The 23173-nt window shown below is 45.2% G+C and overlaps 1 protein-coding gene across 2 annotated transcripts; it reads left to right on the forward strand.

Annotated features, from left to right (window-relative positions):
- The first annotated feature begins 411 nt into the window (after positions 1 to 411).
- On the forward strand, positions 412 to 6084 carry LOC112982203 (phospholipase A2 inhibitor and Ly6/PLAUR domain-containing protein). Of its 2 annotated transcripts, XM_026098423.2 has the most exons (5): positions 412 to 508; positions 1724 to 1840; positions 3015 to 3164; positions 3629 to 3769; positions 5708 to 6084. In XM_026098423.2, exons 1-5 carry the CDS (start codon positions 460 to 462, stop codon positions 5929 to 5931), a joined length of 681 nt encoding a protein of 226 aa, XP_025954208.1. In that variant the 5' UTR covers positions 412 to 459; the 3' UTR covers positions 5932 to 6084. The 2 variants fall into 2 exon arrangements, with proteins under 2 accessions (XP_025954208.1, XP_025954209.1); XM_026098424.2 differs by lacking the exon at positions 1724 to 1840 and having other exon boundaries at positions 413 to 508.
- The last annotated feature ends 17089 nt before the right edge of the window (positions 6085 to 23173 follow it).

The following is a 23173-nucleotide window of genomic DNA, read 5'->3' on the forward strand; positions in this document are numbered from 1 at the left end:
GCAAAAATTCAGCCATGAGGAAAATTCCAGGCTGGCCCTTGCTATGCTTGGCCTTTTTGGGCTTAATGGTGACAGTACAACAAGGCTGTTCAAACGGTTTCTTCTCAGGCATTTATATGTATGGCAGAGGCAGAATGTTGTTCAAACAAAGTCTGCACTGGAGACATACCTGACAGACCTCAGGCAAGCTAGTGTTTTCCTACAGTCCGCATACTCTAAACCAGGGAAAGATATTCAGCATTCCTCATATAAAGAAAAAGGAAGAAATTTTTCTTCAAAGGAAAAAATAAACACCAGTGCTAGCACACTCCAGCATCTGTATTCTTGAGACCATGCTTCCAAATTCCACTTCCCCAAATAACACTGACCTACCCATTTCCCCTCAGTTTATAAAAGCCCTTGTGACAGACACTACTGTGTTCAGCAAGAGTTGGTTCGCTGTCCTTACATCCCATCAGCATGAAGGTGTCTCTTGGCCTCGGCCTCCTCCTGGCTATCCTAGACTCAGGTAAGTTTTCTTCCAAGCTCTGCTGGGCTGTGGAACTGGCCTGGGAACTGTTGTTCAGTCCATGGGGCCATTCCTGCCATGTGAGCTGTAGGCAACCCGCCCTGGTCCTGGGGGATTTGCCATGCATGGGGGTGAATAGTGGAGCAGGGGATCTTTGGTGCTATGATCCAGCTTGCAGATGAAGATGTAGGTGTCTACATGTGAGCTGGTTTTCTGAGCTCCCACAGTGATCACTAGCAGTCTAGTCAAGGCAGTCAGAAGGGTCTAGAGAGGGATTCATGTCATGCTAAGACAGACAGACCTTTGGTTGGCTGAATCAATCTCTAGCCACTACTGATATAAACTTAGGGGCTCAATTAATTTGCTCATGCCATAGGTCTGGTGACATTTTAGACATTATATGTTATCTCATCTGTCCTCTAGCTGTGCTCCAGAAGAGCACTGTCTCCCAGAGGTTCTGTGTCATACCTACCACCCCATGCAGGTCTCACAGCTACTGCAAGGTGTGTACTGTGATGGTACCTGTGAATACAGAACTGACACATGCCCTGGGTGTCTTAATCTGTATGCTGAACCCTTGGGTACAGATAGTTGTGAGTCTCAGAGAAGACAAGCTATTTGGCTTCTCTCCATAAACTGTTTATTCCTCTCCAAATGTGTCCTGATAGCTGCCTGATATTCTGGTTCTGCTGAAGGTGCTTTTGTCCTGAAACAGCAGGCAGTCAATAAAGTGGATTCCCCTAATGCCTAAGAAGCACTACACTGGTCCCAATTTGTACATAGCATAGTCAAGACCTACTGGCAGCCTTTTGATCTCCAGCCCTTTGGCTGCCCTGCTCACCGCAAGGAGAGGATTTGGGGGCTGGGAATCCAGGAGATGCCTGAATGCCTGCCAGAGCAGAGGGGATTTGGAGTCTCTTTCTTTAGCATCCCCAGCAAAACCAGCCAAGCAACATCCTATAAGAGACAAATCAAGCTGTCTTTAAAATGTAAAACACTATCTTCACAAGGCTCCCCCTCTCTTCTCCAAATTCAAATTGAAACTAGAAAAAATAATAATAATAATTAACCCCCCCAATGAACAATGAAACAGGAAAAATAAAGGAAAAGGAACTTGAAAAGTGCTGATCAAATGAAAAAGCAAAATGCAGATAAAGAGGGGAAGCGAAATCTCCTGTGACTGCTACCAAGAATGTGTCCTACTTCCTTCCTTAGGGACCACTCTTCAGTGTGAGGTTTGTCACAGCATAGGAAAAACCTGCTCTGGCCCCCTGAAAACCTGTAGTGGTGATGAAAATACCTGTGGCACCATTCTGCATGAGGCCACAATAGGTAGGTGAGATCACTACGGCTGTTTACAAGTCCAGCTTTCAGAAAAGGGCTGGGGGACGGGTCTCTCCATCTCTGCCTTATGGTAAGTCCTCAGATGAGTTGTTCATTTTCCTTTTTACTCAAAGAGGATGCAGATATTGGCGTGCGATGGGCAAAGCATGCTATTTCTCCATCTTGAGGAACAGTAACCTACCTAGACGGCTTAGTTCTGAGTTGTGGAGGGGAGAGACCTAAACAGCATACTGAGAAGTGAGGTTGGCTTTTAATTCTGGCTGATCTGAGTAGCTGGGTCGAGGGACTGGACTGTCAGGGACACAAGGTTGCTGACATCCAGCACTGGGGGTAGATTGGCTGTGGGGTGGAGGGAGAAACTGAATCTGAGTCTGAGCCTGTGTCTGAATCCCTTCCCCGAGCAGGGAAGATGACCACAAGTAGCCTGGTGGCACCATCGGCGCTGGACTAACAGCACATCCCTGCAGCTGGCACTCTAGCACTGGGTGCTGAGGTCATGCACAGCTAGACTCTCTGCTTATTGGCTTGGCCTTAGTCATCACCCAGCTTCATTACTGTGACCATTGGCTTTTAGACTAGAAGCTGGCACCTATTCTGTCAGGTTTGGTGCTGTCAGCTTCACTGTGTTTCTTCCCTCTGCTTGTGCAAAGCGACCCTCTGTCTCTTCAGTGCTGGTGGGGATTTTTGAGTCTGGCTCATGGGAGAGACTAGATTTGCCTGCGTGAGGATGTCAGAGCTTGCAGCTGATGGACCTGTGTGCATTGTGAACTGCACATAAAGAAGTTCGGGCTATGGGTCGGGGGCAAATGGGTTGCTCCGTAAGCTCTAAGGTTGGGGCATTATAGCGAAGATAAATATCTGCAACACACTAGTTGGCCAGGAGCAATTGTACTCTCCTCCCTTTAAATGTTGTGGAGAAGAAAAAATTCCTCATTTGTGTCTCAGATGTTGTGGCACCACCTTAACTCCTCTGAATTAACCTCACCAGGTTCCTCAGTGCTGCCTTCAGGGTGTCTTTGCTGTCCTCAAACCCCTGTCAGGATGTGAGGAAGGCCATGTAGCAGGCAGTGGGACAGAGAAGTTCCTGCCATAGGAAATAATGGGAGCGGAAGGGAGTTTTCTTGTGGTTAACAACTTGGTACTGCGCTCTCCTTCATGACAGGGGGGATGGTAATCTCTTCATCCATCAAGACCTGCCTAATGTCCAGTGTGTGCCATCTGGACGCTGTCACCATGAACTATGGGAAAGTAAAAGGAAGAACTGGCTTGGCCTGTTGCACGGGTGATGCCTGTCGAACAGTGTCAGTCTCATGTAAGTTGCCTTTTTGTTTCTACCTTGTCACCTCGTTGTCTCTGCCTGCCCATCCCGAGGTCTGGCTTTCTAGCCTAAGCCTCTATGTGGGGGAACATTCAGCCCTGTCTCCCAGGAAGAACAGCCTCACCACAGGTCCCATATGCTTCTCAGAACAGATCAAGGACAGGCTGAGATAAAGCATGGCTTTTTTGTTTGGAAAGACTCCACAGAATAGCCCTGTGAGTAGTTTCCCCTACCATGGGAAGCTAAGTGGAAGTGGAAACTCTTTTGCACCAGGCAGGTTGTGAGAGAGAGTCTGCAATACAGTTTTGCTCGGAAAGCCTTTTCTGGCTGTGGCCACACAGACTGTGTTCCTGCTGCTGGCAGAATGGGCCTTTGCATGGGGGTTTAAAGAGGTCATGGGTGATGAGCCCCTGTATCTCCTCTCCTTCCCTTATTAAAACAGATCTCTTTCTTCTCAGTGCTGCCAGTGGACATTGTGCCCAATGGATTACAGTGTCCTGCCTGCTACAGCATAGACTCCTTCCAATGTGATAATGAAACTGTAAATTGCACTGGATCTGAAACACAATGCATTGACCTTGCTGGATTGATAAATTCTGGTAACTATCTTTTATTTTGGGCTGTCATCTTTTTGGTTAAATTGGCGAAAACAATCTAGGAGGAAGCATCGCAAAAAAATAAAAAAGGGCAAAAAAATGTGAAGGAGAAAGAGAGGAAGTGAGACAAACCTGAAAGGGAACATCCTTAATGCAGAAAAAAAAAGCAGGGGTGCTTTCTTCTCCCCACTTCCCTGCCATGCACAGATAACTGCTGAAATTCCTCACAGCATGGTATGGTGGAGGCCAGGAGCAAAACTGGACTCCTGATATGTGGAAATGTAGTAAATCTGACCAAGACCTTGAATGCCCTCGTTAAGGTGCATGAGGATGTGTCCGAATCTAAGCCAGCTGGTAACTTAGAAGAGGTTCAGGTGAAACTTTCCTAGAGTACAGCAGATGCCTCCTAATACACAGCCATCAGCTTTCTTACGAGGTGATGCTGGCCCCTGTGGGCACATGATACTGTTTTTTTAGTGGTAGTCCTGCTCCTAGAGGACACAGTTTCTCTGGGATCATATTATTGTCACGTGATAATATTAGGCCTCAAGATCTTTGTTATACATTTTACACACCTTTTATCCAAACCCTGAATTAGAAAGCATTTTGCAGAGCCAGCACGAGAGAAAATAACCATGTGCTTAGTCACCGCAATGGAAAAAGTGTGATGCAAACTGTGTGTTACAGAAGTAGAAAAGGTTCTTAACTTGTCTTGACTTGATTGATTGGCCATTGTAAATCAAGTAAATCTGTGCAGTGTGATGAGTCAAGCAGAGGAAGCAACTGTATAGGGGAGCAATAGCAGTTGAGAAACTAGTGAAACACTCATATGCATTACTTGCACTCAGGATACAAATATCCAGAAGACTATTCCAGACCTCTGTAGCCTACATACAGGAGAAAACATGAGCAGTGTGAGCAAAAGATTAATGACTGAGAATATTGAGAATATCTGAATGGGGAGTTAGGAACCCGAAATCAAAGGGAAGAGTCACACACAGCCTGTCTCACTTGCTATGTGTCCCTAGCTGTCGGTAGTTAGGTAATTTAACCATAAAACTGGTTGGAGTTGTTGATCTATAAGGATTTTCTTCCTGGGTCTTTAGTTTGGTGCAGCAAGCCTGAGCAGATTACCATTCTGAGTGGGAAAAAGTCTGGGTTAAAAAGGAAGTCTGGGAGCACTGGGACAAGTGTGCCTGGCTTCCTGCAGACTGAGTCTCAGGTCACTTGTCTTTGATGTTCAAACTGTAGGCTAGGTGTGAGCATCTTCGTGTGGCTGCAGTATTTTTAAGGTCTCTTTCTCAGGTAGATGATCTGGTGTCTGGTAAGTGACAAGTTCAGGTTTCAGGCCCTCCCTCAGTGGAGGCATGAATGGGATTTTTCTGTCAGCTTGGCTAGATCCTGTAAGGACTTAGAGATTGGATTTACCTGAGCAAATTTGTCATAAATAGCTGCACATAGTGAGGTGAACCCTGCCCTTTAATGTCTTTGAGGCTTCTCATCCCCTATGCCAAATTTGACTGAAAGATGGTCATTTGGTTCAAGAGTCATGAGAGGGTCAGAGAGAGCAAGAGACAAATAAATCCATGCAGCACCATCACACAACCATTGTTTCTTTAAGAAGTAGGCTAGGTTTTAACAGAAGAATCTCCACCTGAGAGAAAGAAAGCAGTTTAAAACCTTTTCATCATCTTTACTCAGCAGAAAGCAGGAAAAGGCAAACCCAAGTTCCTTTATATTTCAGGTCAATCAAAGTGACCTTCCTGCTTCTTCAGACTTGTTTGGGGAGGGGACTGGAGAGGAATGAATTGGTGGATTTTGTAGTCAACTAGATGTACAGAACGGGGAGAGCTCAGGGAGAAAATGTGAGCGTCAGTGACCAAGGAGGGAATAGCTATGGAGGCTGATTTCCCTGTTACATGGCATGCTTCTTCTGTGCAGGTGGACTGTCTATGAAAGTTGCCATGAAGGGCTGCACCACCATGTCTGAATGCAATGATGCAGGAGAAGGGAAGAAGCAACTGGGAATGATGGACATGAAAATAAGGCAGTTCAAATGCAAACCAGCCTCTCTTTTGGCCATAGCGCGTTCTGGCCTCCCCCCTCCAAAACCCCTCTTTCTCCCTGTCCTGTCAGGATTAATCCTGGCGAAGGTGCTTTTCTGATGCTCCCTAGGCCTGGGATAAGAAAAACCCTTGTAAAAGTCTGGCAGTGGTTTGCACAGATTCCTGTTTGCTCTGCCTTCTTGTGCATTGTGGTCCGTTTCCAGATCAGCTCTTGTTCTCTTATTATTTTGCAGAATAAAGACAGTACTTATACACCTTTTGTTTTCTGGTTGATTTAATGTGACTTAAAGTTGCATAGGTTTAATTTGCACATTCTCTGAGTGCTTTGTCCACATCAGGACCTGGGGAGACTGCCTGTGGTACCTCTATACTGCACAGGCAACAGGAGCTCTCATGACAGCCTTACAATCTACATCCACTGACTCAGTAAAAGTCCCCTGTATTTGGCTAGCCACTTTGCCAGGCTCTGGACAGGACCTGAGGTGAGTTCCTGAGAGGTTCACTCTTGTTAGAGAGGTAGCTTGCCGCTTTTCCCCTCCCTTTAATCTTACATGTCCGTGGTAGGTCCTTCAGCTCAGAGGGCTGCTTGTGGCCTTCAGGCAGTCATGAAGTTGTCTCCATTTCAGAGAGCAGTCAGTGATCCTTTGCTACAAGCAAACTGCTCCTGGCAAGAGCCTTTCTCTCCATGGTTATTCTTCTTGCCTTACCAGCTATTCCTCTCCTGTTTTATCTCAGGTTTCAGGGTTATCCAAAGTAAGTACTTGCCTTAGGATGGTTTGATTTCATAAAACAGGCAGTTTTCTATGGTGATAGACTGCTAGGAGCCCAGGTAATGGCAATTTGTAGGCCTATGCCTGTTTCTGTCCTATTGGCCAAACTACAAACATAACCGGCCAAGCCTCCCCTCCCCTACATGGATCATCCACCACCATCGGACTGTTCCTCTCCAGCCACTGCCTGCCCTGCTGACTCTCCTCAGATGGGTCCCACACAAAGGCACTGAAGATAAACAGCACATCAGGCAGCATCACAGTACCTAGGAGGTAGTATGGGACGGGGGCAAGAGGATAAGGCAGTGGAATATCTGGGAGACACTGGGATGTACAGTGTAGGAGAGATGCTGGTAAACTTCAGCTTTTGGGAGAGGCTACTGATCTGTCCCCAGGTGAGTGTCACTCAGAAGAAAAGGGTAGCCCATTTTTGGAGGAGACTACAAGGTTATTAAGCAAAGTGCATATTTGTGTCTGTCCATAATAGTTCTAGTTTGCAGTGCAAGCATGTAGTGTTTTGGAGAAGGAGTTACAGTGATCAAGCAATGCAATTTTATCTTTTAAGTCAATACTGTGGCAGAAAGCGCTATGGAAAGTTTTGGCTGCCTAAACCAAACTATAATATGTGGCAGCAGTGAGGTGATTACACCTTCTTCCCAAACAGACTGAAACTCCTTTCTTTCTAATATTCCCACCGATTAGTTGGGAGAGAAATTCATATTATCTATGATAATACAGGGGTGTGGGTATGAAAATGAAAATTAATTTTGGGGTTGAGGAGTGTACTTGATAATATAGATTTCATGCAGGGAAAAGAGTCTGGTTAGGCACAGTCAACTATTTGCAGAGGCAGTGCAGTTACAATGCGGATGTTAGAGAGGGAATACAGCTCCCCCTTGATGGGGCACCAATAGACTGATACTTGAATGACCCACTCATTCAGCATTTTTCCATATCTGATAACACCTTGGAATTAAAACAATTCTCTATCTACGCGAGAGCATTATTCCTGAACATATCTCCTGCACGTTCATGCAGAACACTACATTGCTGTCTGTGGCATCCCCCATGGCAGATCTCGATCCGCTTCGATGGTTCAACCCTTCACTCTCTTGTTTGTTCCACCTTGATCTGTGATGTTATCAGGATGGAAAAGCTAAATGGGTTTGTTCAGCCTGGTCAAGGCCTGGGTGAGAAATCTCCGGAAAGTCAAAGTGCTGGGATGATATTTAGTGGAGAATAAAGAGCAGGAAGGCAGACAGCAGTGTTTCTGACAAGGGTTTGTGGCACAGAGAGGAGAAGCAACTCAGTTTCGACTTCTAATTCATTCTTGTGGCCAAGACAGCTGTTGCAATCTGTGGCTATATAAATAGGGGAGTGATAAGTGGAAGTAACTGTATCTTTGTGCCGGTATGTCAATACTTGGTCCTTTTCCAGAATCCACATTTTTAAAGGCTATTAAAATGGAAAGTGTGAAGAAAAAATGCCTTACAGTGAAAGTCTTCAGGATCATAAACTGGTGATCTGATGAAAAAGAGGATAGACAGGTGACTTGTTTACAGAGGATAGACAGGTGACTTGTTTACAGACTATAAACAAACCAATATGGAAAAGGATAAGATCTTAAAGGGCTCTTTTATACACTAGAGCACAACAGAAGCCTGACAAACCCAAAGGAGGAAAAAGTCACGTCATTACTGTATGTAGACCACATTAGACCATTAGAGCAAACCTCCAAGGGTGCCAGGGGGTCATGAGCTTTTGATGTCTGCAAATCCAGCATGAAGGCCTTTCAGAAACAGATACTTTAGTCATGGACAGGTTGTAGGCAGTACAGGCAGAGTTGGTGGAAATGTGATAGACTGGAGTATGCAGGAAGGTGAAGAGCTGATGAGCCCTTCTGATCTTAAGTCTGGCTCTTAGGGAGGGAGATAAAGCTGGATTGTGTTCTGATAAAAGCAAAGCAAAAGATGGAAAAAAATGGTGGCACTAATTTACAAGCACAAATCAAACAATGGGATCTCGGTATCTTGAGCAAGGAGTGATGGATGAGCAATAGCTGCCTCTAAGTATCTGCAGGGTGTGAACACCAGACGAGGGGGCATCACCAGCAGTTCTCTGTAAAACAGCCACTGGGGTGAATATGGGAAGCTCCACTGTTTGCAGAGTTTAACTGAAGATACGCAGCAGGGAGCAGTCCTGATCTCATAGATATGTTGGGGAGGAGCAAGGAAAGATGTGGCCAAAACCCATCATAGTAAATGGAATGACTACCGCTGATTTTAATGGGCTTTGAACCAGGCCTTAGGCACCAAACTGGATTATTTCCATCTGCAATTTCTCTTTATAATATATACAAACCCTACTCCCACACAGACACACACATACAGACATGTAAATACCAGATCCTCCCTTAGATCTTGCAGACACTTCAACTAGCAGGCATGCAAGATACAGGCAGGCACCAGACACACGCAGCTCTGGACAGCTGGATGAGGCCTTCCTTATCCACAGTACAGACCATGTCAAGGACAGCTTTGATCTACGCTTTTGCATAGCAGAGAGAATACAGAACATTGTGTTCTCTCCCCAGATGATGGAAAAGTAGCGATGTCCTGCCATTCTCTCTCCCTCCTCTGGCATTTCAGCTTTTCCCTGAACAGTTGAGTCAGCCAGAAAGCCTGGTGGCAGCCAGAAAAACTGCCAGTGACCTGAAATAGAGAAATGGATGTGTCCAATGGGGTTTTCATAGAGTCAGGGAGAGAGAGGATCTGAGCTGTACGTGGGGTGGACACAGCCCTTAGCTACAGTGGGTGGACAGGGAAGATGTGGTGCAGGAATCAGAGAAGCTGGGGAAAAGGAGCTGTATGTTGTGCAGCCATGCACCATGCAAGGCAGTTATCAGATGCTAAAACACCCTGAGTTCCTTCTTTCCAGCATACGTGGTGTTGGGAACTGTCTTCCTTTCACTTCCTAGGAAGTGTTCCTGCCCCAGCACTTTCAAATCAGGAAGTCGGGACACTGGGAGCCAATAGATTTCTCTCTTTTCTGGCTAAAGCATGGCCTGGGGTTATATTTGCAAAGGAATGTGAAGTTACTGCTGTATTTCTTTTACATCATGACCATGGCTCTTATAAAGAAGTTCGTCAAGCACCTAGGCCAGCAGGTCCAGTAAGCATTTTGGGAATTACACTTCTTCAAAGACAAAATGAGGACAAACAGTGAATGAACAATGGATCTTTCCTATAGTCATCAAGAATGTGTGTCATGCTGTGTACCAGAGACGAAAGACTTTTTCCTGCCTCTTATAAGAAATAACTGCAGGCCCATGGCCACCTGACCAAATGTGGGCTTATGCAATGGTTTGGTGTCTCCATCTGAGCATGTCACCAAACTCCAATGGAAATCAAGTCAATATGGCCCACTGAGATCAGGTCCTGTCTCTGGTTGGATAAATCACACCACAAGTCCCCATTTGTATTGAGTGGCCCACCACTGTCCATGCCACTGACAGAGGCACCCCCATTGTAAACACATAACATTAGGGGAGGAGGATCCCATCCCCAGTGTCCTGTCTTCTCCATGGAGAAGGTGTTTTATCATAAAGCTGTGGAGCAGAGAGAACAAATGCTCCACAGCCCTCTGCGCTAAGGATTAGGATTTGTGTCCAAAGCTGCATGGCCTCGTTTCCTAACTCTATGGGCAACTACACTGGATGGAACACCTGGTGTTACCAAGTTCTCACACGTTTGCTCCTCTTTCTTCAACCAGGACATGAACTCTGGAATCTATATTGTCAAGAACAGCATTTGGTCCCCATCCCTACTGATGCTATATGGAAGAAGTCTCTCTCTCTCCCTATACATATCCTAACTGTGATAGAGCATGTTGTTCAAACTCATAGGAGCTCTCATGTGGATGAATGAATGAAAATAAAATTTGCCCCTGCATCTATCTTGGAATAACCTATCAAATAATCCATTCTAAGCAACCAGGCCTCTAAGACCTTTATCTTGTGAAGAGAACTGGAGTGCAAGTCAGTTCTGGAACTGGGTACTTGGTTGTTGCCATTGGGAACACAGTCTTTATAATCTGGGACACTGCTGATCACAGGGAGGAAAAGTTTCCTCCCACAATTCACTGCCTCCCACAGTCACACCTCACATCTGATTTCGTCTCCAAGGAACAAGGGAACAAGTTCTTGGGCCTCCTGCCCAGAAAGCCTTGTTGCTGCCATAGAGATTTCAGATTTTCTGCTCCAGAAGAACCAGGTAGGGAACAGCAGATCATAAAACATGTTTTGCAAACAGGTTTCTGCTGGACACCTCCTAGCATGGTGTGGCTTGCCAGAGAAAGCATAAAAACCATAGGTAGCTGATTTCCAAAACAGTAAGAGTTGGTTGTAGGTACTGTGCTCTGTGCAGGTAGAAGGGAGCTGTGAGATTGTACCTTCAGGAAACCACAAACCAGGTTGCAGCCCTGGGACCCTCTCTCCAGTCAAGGACCCATCTTGTAGGGTCTGCTGGATCCAAAGCTGTTGATGCAATTTGGAAAGAAGTTTTTCCACTGCCTGTGTGTCATGGCTGGCTGGAGGCTCATATTTAGTGCAGGAGCTTGTTCAAGTTGTAGGACCTGAGTCCCCTCTGGAGAGGTGGGAGCTTTAGTCAGAAGTGTTGAAGGATGCTTATGTGTTTTATCAGTGTGATGCTCAAGGTATACTTAAGAGGTCAGTCTTTTAATATGTGGTTAAGCTTCTTTGCAATATGTCTGTAAAAGGGTGGATTTAAGATCTTTTAATGGGTTCATTTTCCTTCTCCTCCTTCTTTATTGTGTTGTTGAATCCATGGTCTACTACTCACATACAGTGACAACAGCCTGACATACAATGTTGATGACTAGAACCTTTGGAGAAATGTGACTCAATCTCCTCACACTCCGAAGTAGGAATGGTCTAACACTGTAGCTGTGGCTTGTTTTATCTGCCCTCTCATCTCAAACCTTTATGGCTCACTCAAGGACTTTGCAGACGTGAGTGTGGGAAACACTTTTTTCTCCAAATGGGAGCTGAGATGCCTAATGTTCACATGATGGCAAGATGGGAGACATTCATTAAAGGATTATGAGATTCATCAGATTACAGGAGCTGACCGTATTGCAAATCGCACACCAGGATATCTACAGAAGGACAGAGTGGTTGTAAGCTGTCAAAACTACTAGCGAGTACCATTTGCTTGGCCCCAGATTGAAAGTCCATTGTACTTACAGCACTAATGACCTACAGCTAACATAAAAGCAATATACAGCAGAAGTAGACCTGATTGTTAATGAGCCAGTCATGTGTCCTTATTTCTTACTTCCCTTCCTTCCAGTTTTCTGTGGAAACTCTTACCTTTGGGTTCTGTTTGTGTTGTCTGTTGGGGGAGGTTTATGGGTAAGCTGTGAGAGATGGCTGCAGAAACCACTGTTTTACATCCATACAGTTGGAGCTCAGTCCCTGCAGAAAACCTAACCAGTCTGGATCAGATCCAAATTATATATCTTGGGTCTGTCTTTCTCACTCATCTTCCACGAAGAATTATTTCCATTCCTGAGGTTTTATGGACAGTTAAGTGAAAAGGATGGTGACTCAGACCATCCAGAGGGAAACTCCTGCCCTGTTCAGGATAGTGACAGAGTGGGAATAGGCGAAGGGCTGCCAGGGGAACCAGTAACTTACTGGGCTCTGTGGGGTACATTCCCCATACAAATCCATCTTTTCCTCCTCCTAAGCCCACCCTTGCACCCTGGCCACAGCAGCTCCTCTGTCCAAATCCCATCTGGGGCATATGAGGAATCGCTGAATGTTCCCTTTTTTGTGACTTACAGGAAGATGGTGCCTGCCTGGCAGTCTGAGAGGCGTACTGGAGCGCTGCAGCTATTTCTGGCTCATGCTCTTCCTTCCCCTACATCTAGTGATCCTCGCGCTGCAGTCCTGGCTCAGGATCAGCCCCTCCGTGGCTGAGCTGCACCGCTACAAACCTCCAAATCCGAGTCAGCTCAGCTCAGTTTTTTCAGGTGTCCGATGTTTTGACTGAACCCGTCAGAGAGAGACAGGCTTCAGGAGCTGAGTGTGAGCCCTACATGCAGTTCAGCTGCCATAAGCAAGCATGCAGCTGATTTGTGTCCTTTCCTCCTTGGGGCTAGTTGAAATGCAGGCAATTATAGTGGAGTAGCATTTCTAATCAAAGTGAGAGATGACTGGTAGGTCAGCACAGGAAAGTAATAGCCAGGATGCCTCAAAGAGAAGTAAGGAAGAAAAGAAGTGTGAAAAGAAAAAGTGCCATCAAATATGCTTCTATTTTGTTATTGTCAGCCCCTCAAGGGGAAGGTTCATCCTTCTGTTTCTCATCCTGTTTTCTGTCAGCTCTCCCTACCTATGTGGCTTTTAGGTGACTACAACAAGAACTATGGTTTTCTCAAGAAGGATTATCCAGGAGGACATAGGTTGCCAGCAGATTCACCTCTTCTGCCTGCTTTTTGACTTTTTGGTTTTCACTGATGGCTGCAATTCTTCATCAAGACAGGTGGCCCATGAGGAAATTCATAGAAGGAAACTGATCTTTTCATGCATTGAACTGGGCTGTTCATCTCCAAGCAAAGTGAGCAAAATATCTGGAATAAAATTTGCTAGCAGAAGCAACCCCATTAAATATATTCGGAAAAATCAAAATTTCAATCAAAAAATCAGTCTGGCATAGAGAATACTTTCTGATTTGGCCTAGGCAGATAGCAGAACTCAATGCCATGTGCTAAGGGTGCTAAGTGTCCCTTCTCTATCCTTTTTACAGCTGGATCAGAGCAGAATAAGACCCTAATGATAATTACAGTGGATGCAGAGGGTGAAGTTTTATAACATCATTCTGTCTTTCTCCTCTCCTAGCACTTTGCAGAGTTGCTTTTCAAGTGGCAAATCCTCAGCACCTTCAGGAAAAATCACAGCATCACTTAAAAATAAAGTTTGAAGGGAAACTCAACAATGGTCAGAAATCACATCCTTTTGCACTGTTGCAAATTGCAAGTCCTCTGGATTCACTGGTTTCCTCTGGAGCTTCTCCAGAGAGTCATCAGTTAGGGAAACTAGTGTTCCCAGGGCATCCCTGTCAGCTCTTGAACAAGGGTCTACAGCGGTTGCAGTTCATTGTCCCCTTGTGGACTTACTTACATTCCCCCAGCTGGTTCCCATTCAATTGCTCATGAGCAAGGGGATTTCCATTTCTCTCAGCCATGTCCCTCTTCTACTTAGGGCATGTACAATACAGTGGCCAATTAGAGAGCATTAAATTCCAAGCCTAACTATGGTCAGCAGAAAAAGTCTCAATAGACATCATATGCATGTCTTTCAGCCTAGATTTTCTTCCTTTTTTAATGTTCCCTTTCTCCATTTGCCTCTTTGGCTTTTCTGGTAACTATTCACACTTGCTTGAAATTAGTTTGAAATGGACTTTAGTGGGGCCCAGTGGATCTTTTACAGGTTACAGCAAATGTGACCTCACACTTCCATGGGATCTCTAATGGATACCTATTAATAGTTTTAGGCTATCCTGTACCAAATTCACATGTAGGACACAGGTGAAGTCAGCGCTAATGTCATTCTCCAGTATTTAACTTAATTTTCTGGGACAATGAAGCTTTCTGTTTACTCTGTCTCCCTTCTGGTTGTTTTCCATTCCCACCATGCCCTTAAAAAGTTTTTGAAGCCACAGTAGAATTTCCACCGTACTTGTCACCTGGTAAAAGATCTCCAAGATGTCAGTTTTCTCTTAGTTTTGTGAAAACCTGCAGCTGGATAGAGCAGAAAGATCCACATGGTTGGCCATCCCTGCTCCCTATCCCCAAGACAAAGGCAGCCAGAGTTCAGCACAATATATACCCTGAGGTTCTGCTGCCAGTTAGCCAAGGAACATGCATATCCCGGCTAATGAAGCAGTGCAGGTGGAGCTCCGAGCCAGTCACAGCACAGGACCCAGCTCTTCAATCAACCTAAGAGAAATTCTGGAAGGAGCTAGGAGTATTGTGGTGGTGGAGACTGGAGGGAGAACTGTAGTAAAGTAGGCTATATGACTTCCATCAATCACAAAACAACTTACTTTTAATAGTATCCTTTCCCTACAAGGCCAGAAATAGAGTTTCTTTTTCTTTCCCTTTTCCAGGTGTAATTCACATGTCTTTAGCATCTCCTTCCTCTCCGGGTTCTTGGATGATGAATTCGGTGAGCACAGTGCCAAAAGCAGTCACAGACCACAGAAAAAAGCCATGAAAGTGGAGATGCTGCTGCTGCTTGGCTGGGGCTGGAAAGAATTTACTGGAGGCAGGGGAGGAAGCTGGCTTCCCCAGACATGCTATAAATGTCCCCTCCACTGCTGGAGCTGATCCCTCCACCTCTTCTTGCCATGGTATCGTGGTCCCATTGGTGTCACTGGTTGTCCAGATGCATTGCACACTGGGAGAAGAGAGAAAGCTGGGAGGATTAGCAAGAGAACAGTGGACACATTTTGAGTCTAACATTGTGACATTCTGCCAGGAGCAGAATCCAGTTTCAAAAAGCCCTGGATGGCATCTCGCTGTGATGAAACTCTTCCTCTGGGGCTGCTGGCTAGAATGTGTGACAGGGATGAGGGGATATTCCCTAGGTTCCCATGGTTACCTCAAGTCATGGTGTATTACCATGCCTGGGAGGGACCTTGGAAACACAAGCAAAGCCTGATTGATCAGTTAGGGGCAGAGCACTGTTTGGCTAAATCTCATGATTTTATTGCAAATTTAGGTTTTTGAGACCTTTTTTTTTTAATCTGATTTGTGGAAATAGAAACATCTGGAATTTTATATCTATCTTGACTTAAAATGGTTGCTTTCTCCTACATCAAAGAGTGCTTCTGAAACCAGAAGGATGTCCTCCATTTCCTTGAAGTCTGTCTATGTTGCATGGTTGTAGGCCTCTAACAAAGACACATCTCCCACTTTTCCTCTCCCATATTCCCATTCCCTCCCCTGACTACTTTAGAAAATCTTGATTTTAGCAAGTGACTGGTGTGTGATTTGGTGCTCTAATACATGATTTATAGTGCCGTGTCAGTGAAACTCAAAGCATTGAATTGTTTTGGATTCCTTGGGCTGTTTGGGGGAGTAGAAGAACCGACCACTTTGAACAGGAAAAGCTAAGGACTTTGTATTATTAAATCCCTCGTAAAACGTGCCTTAGTTTTCTCCAGGAGCCAGAAGAGGAAGAAGTTGGTGAGTTCAGAAGGCCAGAACAAGAGATATTAAAGCAGAGAAGAGCAGAAGGGAAGACAGTAGCTAGCCTCTTTGGCAAACCTTGTAGAGAAATACAGCAACCACAAGGCTAAAAATAAGCAATGCCTTTAGACCCTTGGCAGAGGAGGCACTCGTTAGTCAGAAGCTGTGGTCCAGCGAGGCTGTTGAATAACTTGGCAAAGCCAAGTTTATATGTATATATGTATCAAACCAACCAAACACACTACAAGGCAGAGTCTGACAGACTTAAGGAGAATGAGACAGTGCCTATGCCTAGTCCTGGAGGGCTGAAATGCTGCTGGCACTTTTTAGAGTAGGGCCAGGCTCCTGCAGGTAATGCTACTTCCCAACTGTTCTATGTCCCACTTGGGTACTCAGGGTCTGGCCATAGCAAAAAGACTTGGAGGCTCACAAGCTGCCAGCTGAAAGGTAGGGAGGAGGGGAGGCGAGAACTGTTTTCTCCTTCACCTTAGGAGGGCCAGATTCATAGACATCAGAGAAGAATAAGAAATGGTCTTTGGAGGGCTGTTGCACATCACAGATATGACCAGAAGGCATAGAGAGAGAGTCAAAAAAAATTCTGAACTAATAAAACACCAATCTAAGAGACACTTTCCATTATTGAACAATGCCTTAAAATGGGCAAACACATGGTCAGCAGCTGTAAGTATGTTGCAGTGAAGAACACTGTATGTTATGAACAGTGATGAACCACCCTACGAAGAGTGAGAAGATGGCTGAAAATAATGTTTTAAAACTAGAGTAGCTGAAAAGTGTTGACTTCCTACACTATGTTTTCCTGTCAAAAAGTGAAATGTTTTCGGAATGAACATTTTCCTTGGGCGAAAATTGATTTCAGAAGAAGTTTGGCATAGACTTTAATTTTTTTAACTAGAATTTAAACTAGGTAGCTTAGTTGGGTCAGCTTGACAGTAAAATGTGGGTCCATTCAAGCCTCCATAGCCTCTCATAGGAATAGTTTCAGGGCATAATTATCTCTATTGCTACTTATCAGCTCAACTTCTTGTCTGGGTGATGTATCACCATGATTTCTACCTCTGCCTGAGTGGTGGTAGTTGGTTTTGGGAAATGAGGAGGATTCCAGGACACTTTTTGGGCTTTTCAGTTGCTTTCAGTAGTGTTCAGCTTGACCCTTGCACAATCAGAGCGGTTGCAGATTTAGAACAGTAGAGATTAGAAAACATCTGAAGACAATATGATGGGCACGATAGTGAGAAACATGTTACTCTTTTTCTTTCCAGGCTATGGCTCTTGCCGGAGAGATGTTTCCAGCAGCATGTGGAGTTCTTTGGTCAGAATTAATTTCTCAGAGAAGGACTCTAAACCAGGAATAACTGTAGGTCAGACAACGACAGTGAGTCTGTGCACTGCTCTGGGTGTAAAGTGGTCTCTTCCTCACCAGTTATTTCAGTTCACACCTGTCTGAGAGGAGCAAGAGTTTGTGAGAAAGATCAGTTTGGATAAATTAAGGGCTAAATTCTGACAGCTAGAGAAGCGATGGGTGTTCATGTGCATTTGTGGGCACATATCGGGAACAGGTGATAAATCTATTTAAGGTGATGACTGCAAAAGGTGTGGCAGGAGCATTTTGGATAACCGCAGCTCTTACAGGCTATGCTGAGTTGATGAAAATTTTGGCTCCTGATGCTAACAATTGTCAGAAGGCTGGTGGCTGTTGTTGCAGTAACCATAGTCCTCTGCATCCCCCAAAAGGCAGACTGGACAGGATAGACTTAGAGGAGAAGGATTTGTGTAGAGTTCACCCATGTCTTTGATTTCACTGTCTGGAGAGACTTTCTCAGCTTTGCATGCCTGTTGACTTCATGGCTTGTTTTCTCACTGCTGCACTAATATCACTGTTATGGGCAAAAAAGAACACATCATATACATACAGAGCCAGGAATTTATTAGCTTAATTGTTAGCTTAACTAGGATCTTAGCAATCTAACCAAGATACAATAAACAGTTGTTATTAGTCCAGCTACAATACTAACACTTACAGCCAAATTACTACAGAAACACCTTATTAATAATAATACTCTTCAAATTGTTATAAAGCAAAACTTACTAATACCTTACCCTTTTCTCTGATGCTAAGCTTTTCTTTCAATGTCCCTCTGGGTCTTGTCATTGATGGCACCAGTGTCCTCAAGTAGACAGGTGGTGGGCTGTCACAGTGAGTCATCAGTGTCCCGAGTTGTTCTCCAGAAGTACAGTGTTCATGGTGGAGGTCCCTTCCTCCTCAAGGCTGAAGTTCTACTTGGGGCTATTTTTGTGTGTTTTCCCATCACAGCCTGCTTCCTTCTTGATGGTTCCCAGATGAAGTTTGAAAGTTCTGCAGTAGCTTCTCCCAGCCTCAATTAACATAAAGGGCTATTTCTTGCTATGCAGTGACTACCTACGTTTGTCAGATATTTTACCATATATGGTGTCATAGCAATTAAGCTAAAACAGGTTATATAAAAGTCGCTTGACCACTAGCAATTTTAAAGCAAGCTAACGCCAGCTCAGCTCAAGGTAAGCCTGGAAAAAACATGAGATACTGGACTTTCAGGCCAGTACAAAGCCTGTGGCCTTTCACTAGTAATTTCAATAGTCATATTTACTGGGCTATACCAGTACCTTGCTGGATATACACCTTCAAATTTTGTTGTATCCTGTGACTGCGAGAGGAAGTCCCCAAGCGCCAGAAGCCATTCCACATAGGGACCACGGGACCCAGTCTGGTGAGTCTATGTGATCTGTATTCATAAATGGTCACTTCAATGTTGCTCCTGCTCATCTGTCCCAGCAGTGTTATGGTATCATTCATGTGTAGAAGAGAAACTGCACCCACTGACATGTACAACCTTGCTACTTTTCTCAGGTGAAAGTTTCTTCACTAAAAGTTTGTGCTGGGAGCTGGTGAGCTAATTAGACTGTATTGGCCTAGGATGCTGGAAGCTTTGGTCTATTCCTGGTTTTTGCCATTAAAATTCTCACCAAGTGTTTGGTCTGTTGAGGTTGTACAATCTTTGGGACAAGGATCGGACTCATATTCTTGATGTGTCTGCTTAGTCACAACAGAAGTAGGGGCAGGATCTTGCTGTGACTCTAAATGTTACTAAAAAAATAGTCACACCACAAGAGCTTGATCCAGACTATGGTTCCTAACCAAAACTATCTGTCCAGTGTTAACCTTCTGTGACAGTTTTATGCTAATATTCCTTTCTCTTTCCTTTATTCTTTCTTCTACATATGTTTGTGGCTTTTTCCTCAGCCATTAGGCCCATAGATGCCTGGAGAGAGTCAATGAACTTGACACTACTGCAGAAGTGTTTGTAATGAGCAGTGCCAGCAAGCTTCCCCTTGGGAAAGGTGAGCAGAGATTCAGGGCTAGTTTCAGTCCCAGAAGGGTTTTCCCTTCTCCTTTAATGTTGTGAAAAAACAAGACAAATGCAAATGCCAAAAATTTCTGTTTAATGCACATTCCTTGGGTCTCATACTGTGCTTGTTCATGATGCCAGGCCCACTCCAGCTGGTCGTTCAACTTAGAAATTCTAAGGATGTCTGAGGGAGTCAGCGTGCTCTTGCTTTTCTCCTGTTTCCAGGGTAGGAGAAGGCATCAGTCCCACACAGGAGTGGTCTCCTGAAGGCAGGAGTACTGCTGCCACCTCTTGGAGCCGGGAATGAGGGACAAGCTTGGTGGTGGTTGTCCTGGTGAGGAAGAGGCCAATGTGAGAGAAGCGCAGTATGGTCACCTTTTAGCTCATGCATTTGCCCTGGCAAGCTGTGTGCTGCTCAAGGTCAGAGATCTGAAATGGACTGGAATTATTTGGTCTCATGCAGACCCTCAGCCAGCACAGGAGCCATACCAATGTGTGGTTTTCAAAGGATATTTTTTTCAAGTCAGGTTTTAAAAGGTGCGTGTGATGTGGCTTCCTGCATTTTCTGGAGGAGGCTATAGCGCAGTGCAATGGACATCATCTTTCTAAAGCTTTTACTACATTTAAAATGCTATCAAAATGCTTCACTGCAACATGTACGGCAAATGCTCCAATAAATGGAGGGATCGAAACTAGCTTGTTTTCAAGTCACACTGAGATTCTGACCTGCTCTCTGCATAACTAACATCATTATTTTTCTTCCTCTCTTCACTATCTCAGTTCTTAAGTGGTGCTTATCAGCATAATATATGCATGCCATCTAGGAACGCATTAAGCAACAGCTGTTACATGTTTATAATTCATCCTGTTAATGGGGAGGGGGGGATATGTGTAATGAAATTGTTTTGTTTGAAATTTTTTTTTGCACCAAGTCAGCCTCTCTCTTGCTTTTCCACAGAAACACATACGCAAACACGAATGCACACACAGAGCTTTCCATTTATACTTGTGGAGATGAGGTATACCAGAGGGTACTGAGGCTTATTATAACTTTTAGCTCTGGGGAAAGTTTGCTCCACAGTGTGTGGCTGGCCCCATACAGACTCTTCCTCCTACACAGAGAGACAGAGTTCATTACTGCTAGCTGTGGCTGTAGAAAGCTCAAAGGCACCAAGGGCAGCCTTGATCCTAAAGGTACAGGCACTCTTTTAGATAGTTTGAGTTCCTGCCACCAAGATCTCTGAAGACAGGGAGTGAAGGTGATTTGCTGTTCTCTGGGAATGCAGCACCAGCTGATGCTGTTGCTCATAGCAGCCCAGGGTTCAGAGGGACCCCAGTGTAGCCGAGTCTGTCCATGCCCATGCCCAGCTAAGCACTGAGTTATCTTGGAGGTGATCACCCAGAGTGGTACTTTTGATGTGGGGAAGGGAAGACTCCTTCCCTCACTAACACATCGTCTGCTCCAGGTGGGAGCAGCATGAAATGTTGGTGACTGTTGCTGAATTAGGAAGGGTGAGAGTCAGATCTTGAGGTCCGAGGCTCAGAATTTGAAACTACCCATGTCACTCTGAGGAATGTAGGTGACCTACTTGCCAGTCACGCTAATCCTAGACTCTGTGCAACCTGTTCAGCAATGGAAAGTGATAGTTTGTTGCAATACTGAGCAGTCAGTGATAGGGGCTAACAACACCTGGGTAGATAAAACAGGCAAACAGTCCTGGAGAGCTCCTGAAAACAGCAAGGGTATTCATGCAACAGCATGTCCGATACCCCAGAGGAGCTGTCCAAAAAGAATCGCTGTCCTAGTCATCAAGAGGGGCTGGACGCAGATGCAGATGGGATTCAGGACCCAGTTTCCAAACCTCTCTCCAGTATCCTCGGTAGTGTGGGTAACTCCCTGGCCAGCCAGAGGAGGCTGCTGATCTTTCCTGTTTAGTTCACCATCATCTGTGAAGGTGATAGGGGGTCCATGAGTCTGCAGGTCCATTCTCTGCTGAAATGCTTCATCCCATCCTGACTGAATTAATCTTATGGACTGCATGATGGTCAGGAATGGCCTGGAAAACAGGCTCAGCTGGAACAGTCATTTGGGGGAAACGCTGCTAAATAGGGAACAGAGTATCTGATCTGTACCAGGACGGAATAGGACTGAAGCTGGGCAACATGGGGTCTGGCTTAGTTTGTGAGTCAAATCTATATGGCCTTTACTCAGCTGGGCTGGGAAGGTGGAGAAGGTCCTAGTACAGCCGTGTCTCCAAATGCTCCAAGGCTTAGAACATGGAGACTTGGTGGCAGTGTGGAGGTGCTGCAGGAGCCCATCACAGACTCCTTTCCTGGATAATGCCACGTGGCTTATGGGGCGAATCAGTCTTTCCTAATCATAAACAGAAGCTAGTGCAAACACAAAGCAAGGTAAGTGGTGATGCCCATCAGTTGTGTGATGGAAATGGACATGACGTGCTTGGACTCATGAGTGCCCAAAGCTGATCTGGTGAGAGCTGGGCTGGCAGTTTGCTGGAGCCTGGAGGCTATGCTTTATGGGCATCACCTGATGGGATCACACAGTGGCCACTGTGAGGGGACAGTATGCGCCAGCAGGGAGGGCCGCAGGAGGCTCTACCTCCAGCATCCAAAGCAGCAGCAGCAAAACACATTTCTGAGGGCATCTAGTAGTTCCTCCAGTATGCTCAAGCACAGAGCGCATGGTGGCTAAGCTCACCTGTTTGACATGGATGTAAAAATCTCTTTGTACATTCTCATTGCTTCCATTTGTGTTGGCAAAGATGGTTATTACAGCAGCACGTCTAGCCTGTGCCTGACTGTGCCAGTTCTTCACAAATGCGTTGGGAGAGTCAGTTCTTGTTCCATAGAACTTATTATAATCGATTTGAAAAGGATAATATGGAGACAGAGTGCAGATCCCCTGTCTAGATGTGGATTCTCCATCAACTGCCTTTATGCTCACAGAGAGAGGGAAGTGTGTATTTATTATTCAGGCAGGTAAAAGTATCTGTCGTAGAATTTGTGACAATCACTCCTTTACTGTAGTGTGTTTGTTTGTGTAAATATGTCTACTTTGTGGCTCAGATCCAAATGCAAAGCATGCAGGAAATCTGTGCAAAGAACACCAAGGAGCTTTCCAGTCAAACTTGTGTAAACAAAGTTTCCCTAGTGTCAGCAGACTGGTTCTGTCTCACAAACAGAGAGGAGGTCTTCGCAGTTGACTTACGTATGTGAAACCTTGCCCCTATTTTTGCCTCTGGACACAGTCTGTTTTCCCAGTTGGTGACAGATACATGTGACAGGCATTGTGCTGGGAGTCTGCCATGACACAAGGCTAATGAGGCCTGCTCTGGTTTGATTAACAGTAAGGTGTGTCCATTTGGGGTCCAAACATGGTCTTTAGCCAGAGCCCCAGCATTCTGCAACACATGGCTGCGAGCTGTGTGGTGAGCTGTTGAATATGAAATGAAAGATGCTCATGCTGTGGGATCTCTGTGGTCTGGCTGTCAGCTTCTAGCTGGGGCTGAAGGCACCATCTGTGACTTACAAGTCCTGTGTGCCTGGGACTTTCTGCCTGAAGCATCCCAGCAGGCGAAAATCTCTCCCTGCTGTTTCTGGCAGCAGTGCTCTTGTCTTGATCTGCAGAGCTCCAGCTACTGAGCTGCACCAGTCCTAAACAGCCCGGCAAGTGAGGTACTCTGTTCCAGCTGCTGAGGGAATGGACATATATAAACCTGCTGGATCAGGTACATTCGATGTCACTTCGTGGCATCAGGCCACTCCACAACTCTTCTAGCAGGTTGGTTGGAAGGGCGGTTGTGGAAGGAATAGGCAAAATATTTTTCAGAGGGTCTTCAGTTGATGTCCAATGACAATCTGAAAAATATTCTT

Source organism: Dromaius novaehollandiae, chromosome Z, assembly GCF_036370855.1.
Source record: "Dromaius novaehollandiae isolate bDroNov1 chromosome Z, bDroNov1.hap1, whole genome shotgun sequence".
Classification (NCBI taxonomy): domain Eukaryota; kingdom Metazoa; phylum Chordata; class Aves; order Casuariiformes; family Dromaiidae; genus Dromaius; species Dromaius novaehollandiae.

Bases quoted from the DNA above. Each gene is read 5' to 3' on its own strand.
- LOC112982203 (XM_026098423.2), top strand. From the start codon at position 460: ATGAAGGTGTCTCTTGGCCTCGGCCTCCTCCTGGCTATCCTAGACTCA. The intron at 509-1,723 runs GTAAGTTTTCTT...TTCCTTCCTTAG, and splicing joins CCTGGCTATCCTAGACTCAG to GGACCACTCTTCAGTGTGAG. The intron at 3,165-3,628 runs GTAAGTTGCCTT...CTTTCTTCTCAG, and splicing joins TCGAACAGTGTCAGTCTCAT to TGCTGCCAGTGGACATTGTG.